General features: G+C 46.8%; 1 protein-coding gene across 13 annotated transcripts in view; it reads right to left on the minus strand.

The window, feature by feature from the left end:
* The window catches only part of LOC109523177 (regulating synaptic membrane exocytosis protein 1-like), a 79,352-nt gene extending 75,670 nt beyond the window's left edge, over positions 1-3,682 (minus strand). For 8 of the 13 annotated variants that reach the window (XM_019882160.1, XM_019882151.1, XM_019882149.1 and 5 more), the window contains exon 1: positions 2,255-3,682. In XM_019882160.1, coding sequence (XP_019737719.1) covers positions 2,255-2,406 — 152 coding nt within the window. In that variant the 5' untranslated portion in view covers positions 2,407-3,682. The remainder of the gene's footprint in view (positions 1-2,254) is intronic. The other 5 variants (XM_019882159.1, XM_019882150.1, XM_019882157.1 and 2 more) reach the window with 1 other exon arrangement.

Below are 3,682 nucleotides of genomic sequence, written 5' to 3' on the forward strand. Positions count from 1 at the left end.
AAAAAAAAAAAAAAAAAAAAAGGATAAATGGTAAAAAAATAAATAAAAATAAAAATCATAAATGACAGAAGCAGGTCACCTTTAACCCATGGTGGCGCATGACCCGCATCACAGGAAGTTGTTAGTGATCAACAGTCTGCAATTGCAGTGAGCAGTAAGAGCCGTTGAGATCTATCTATTTTTGGTTTATTCCCATTCACAGTTTGTTTGATGTGCAATTCGTCCATGGCAATGTCAAATAATGGGTACCTGGGGCGCCAGGAGAAGCATTTAAGAACAGTTCACGCGGGTTACGATGGTGATGTTTCTGCACCTAACGCTACAGGTCTCCTACTAAGGTAGGCAGTGACTTCCCTTTTAAAAACACAGCCTTGTCTTATCTAGTTTATTTTTCTGTTTCGTTTATGTTAGGGTCCGCTTCGTACATGTGTGCGCGTGTGTAAACGTGCACATGTGGGTCAGTCGCGGGAGGTTGGCTGTTCAAAGTGGAAAAGTATTTCGACACAATATTCTTGAATAATTCAGGAGGTTGGGCAAGACCCCTTTTGCCATATTTTAATTTATTTGCATTTTTTCCAACTTTGTGCTAACACTGGGGACTGTCCCCCATTGCACAAAGGAAATTCCACAGAGGAAGGTTTTGGTGTGCAGAACTTGACTTGTTTCACTAGAGCCTTGTTCTAGAATTGTGATCGAGCCCCTCCAAATGAGATACGTTTCACCTGTAACAAACTCGCAGCTTGCAGTACATCCCAGCCGCGAGTTAGTAATGTTAATATAACACAGACCATGAGACGTGTGTCGACATTTTTCTTCTTCCTGTAGATGCCCTGAACAGTTAACCTATACTTTTGTGAACAATTTGCCTCTGTCAACTGGTGAGACACAATCAGAAATGAAAGGTGCTGCTGAGGCCATTATAAGTTAAAACATACTATAGGTGCTGACAGTCTTATTTGTAACATCCACAGTATGACGTGTCTAAATCCTTGGCTTCTGAAACATTACTAAAAATGATGCATGGCCACTTAGAGTTGAAGCTATATATTGGACATTTCCTACTTTAGATGCAGTGAATCGATCCTTCATTCCAGTGCTGGGCTATCAGTCCACGCAGTGCGCTTAAAATAGAACAGAATCGTACAGCTTGAGGAGCGCGTTGCTTAGGTGGGTCATCCTATCTATCTATCTGCCTGGCTAAGTGTACAGCGTTGTGAAGATTACAATGAAAAAAGACTTTAACTTGATGGACTTTGTGCTACTGTGTTTGGGTTCATTTCCCTGCTGATCGCAATGATAAACAATGGACCTTTCTTCATAGATGCATGTGTGGAGACCATTTAAGGGAAGCCAGAGGAGGTGGATGCACACAGTGGATACAAGTCACTCCTGATTCAAAATGACATTAAACAGGCACCTTCTCCCCACTCTGTTATTGGTCTCCTGGTTCTATAACAGCCTGTCTGTTTGCAAGAGCTCTGGCCTACATATCGTGCATAAGGATGGGAAAGGCTCAACCGCACCCCAGAGCTGGGAACAGCAGCTGTTGAGATGGATGCTGCACAGATAAAAGCCAACAGGGAGGGTTTTACTTTTACTATGAGCCATGTCAGGCATCAGTGAGCTTTCTGCTATTCCATTGCCCGCTTCCCGCTGCATCTGTCAATGAAATACTTGAGGTTAAAAGCAAATATAGTCCACTTGACTGAGGCATGAGCATGACTCATGGTGCTGATGCTAATTGGACAAGTGCAAATGAGAAATTAGTTTCTATTTCTCAGAGAAGGGAGTAAGTGGGATGTCTTGCTGCTGGTGATGAGCCATATAGTGACACACTCTTCATTCAACCATCATCCTCAAGTTACACATAGCCCAAAATCGGTATCAAAACCTGATGCAGGCCTATTTTCACTTTTTCTCATTCTTTTATTTCAGCCTGTGTGTGTGTGGCGTGTGCGTGCGTGTGTGTGTGTGTGTGTGTGTGTGTGTGTGTGTGTGTGTGTGTGTGTGTGTGTGTGTGTGCGTGTGCGTGTGCGTGTGCGTGTGTGTGTGTGTGTGTGTACGTGCGCGTGAGAGAGAGTAGCAGGATAATTACACCCATGCCATGCACACACACTTATGATCATATGCATGGTCAGATACAGAAGAAAAGAGCTGTGGTACTGATGCTGAAGAGCACTAGTTACACAAGAGGGGAAGAGGAGTTCTCTGACACGCGCGCACACACTCACACAGCAATCTTTCTTTAGCTTACTTTAGCATGGCCTCTTCCTTCGCTTCTTCCTCCCGTTGCCGAGCCAGTACAGCCATGATGATCTTCCTTTCGTCCTCAGTCAAGTGGCTCAAGTCGGGCTCTGGGATGGCCTGAGCGACGGGTGGACCCCGAGGGCCTACTGAGGCGAACATCTTGCCCACCACCACCCGCCTCTTCCTTCCCGTCGATTGGGATCACGGATCACGAAAACCCGCTGGCGGAGCCCACGGATCACGACATGGCCTGCGGATGAAGCAGTTTAAGGAGCGACTGATGCGGAGTTCCCATGACGGTTGGGGGGAGGCACCCGGCGCGGCAGCGGCGAGGGCGGCGGCGACAGTGTGATAGTAGCTATGACAGCGATGGTGGTTGTGGTAACGCCAATGTTCCAGATTGCCGTTCTTGCCTCTCCTTTTCCCTCTTGCAGCTCCGGTATCGAACCCCCACCCCCCTCCCACCCGCCCGCCGCTCCCCTCCACCACCTCTGTTTTACGGGGAGCCCATTTCTCCGGCGGTCGGTGCGGACGCGGGCACACGGGGATGATTCGAGTTCCGGCCGAGCAGAGGAGAGGGAGGTGGCGACGGAAGGCGGTCTCCGCTCGACCACTGGCCTGGCTGCGTCGCTGCAAGGCGAGGCAGACACTTCTTGCTGATGCTGATGCTGCTGTCAAGGAGACAGAGCCGTCAATGGGACCGCAGCCCCTCAAGCGCGTTCACTTCTCTTGCAGCAGGAACGCGCCGCCCTAATTTGAGAATGGGGGGCTCCACTCGAAGGGGAAAATGCGCGCTCACGGCGGCTTGTCGCACGTATCAAAATAAAGGGTTTCCTCAAGGGCGAGAATTCAGCACCCCTCCCTCCCCTCCCCGCTCCCCTAACTGACTGACTGACTGACTGTTATGTTACAGCTTCGGGACATTTACCAAACACAATAACTTTCAAGTGTTTTGTTTTTTTATATAAAGCTCTGTAAGACAACCCATGTCTTCGAGATGAATTCAATTAAGCCGTAATTATTTAGTTTATTAACTTCATGTAGCTGTCTGCTCAATCATCTTCTGCTCTTTTGGTTCCTGTCTCTTTAAGGCTTAAACGTACCCCGCAAAAGAACACCTTTCTCTGATTGGTCAGCTTTCGGAATCCTGTAAAGGGGCGTCACACTATTCAACATTTTCCTGTCATTTACATGAAAAGTAACACAACATTCATTGGCTAAGTCCAAGTGAACACAATACTGTAATGCCTCCTCCGTCGCGGTGGTTATGTTCCTGACGATCCATGCAGTCAGAGAAATTCTGCATATAAAAATATCACATGAAATAATTCTAAGCTTCTCATACTTACTGTACTTCAAACAAACTTTGAAAACAATGTAAACATATTTCAAACACATGTACTGAAAAAGATCAAGGGCAATGGATAAAAAAAAT

This window comes from Hippocampus comes, unplaced genomic scaffold (genome assembly GCF_001891065.2).
Source record: "Hippocampus comes isolate QL1 unplaced genomic scaffold, H_comes_QL1_v1.1 scaffold36, whole genome shotgun sequence".
Taxonomy (NCBI): Eukaryota; Metazoa; Chordata; class Actinopteri; order Syngnathiformes; family Syngnathidae; genus Hippocampus; species Hippocampus comes.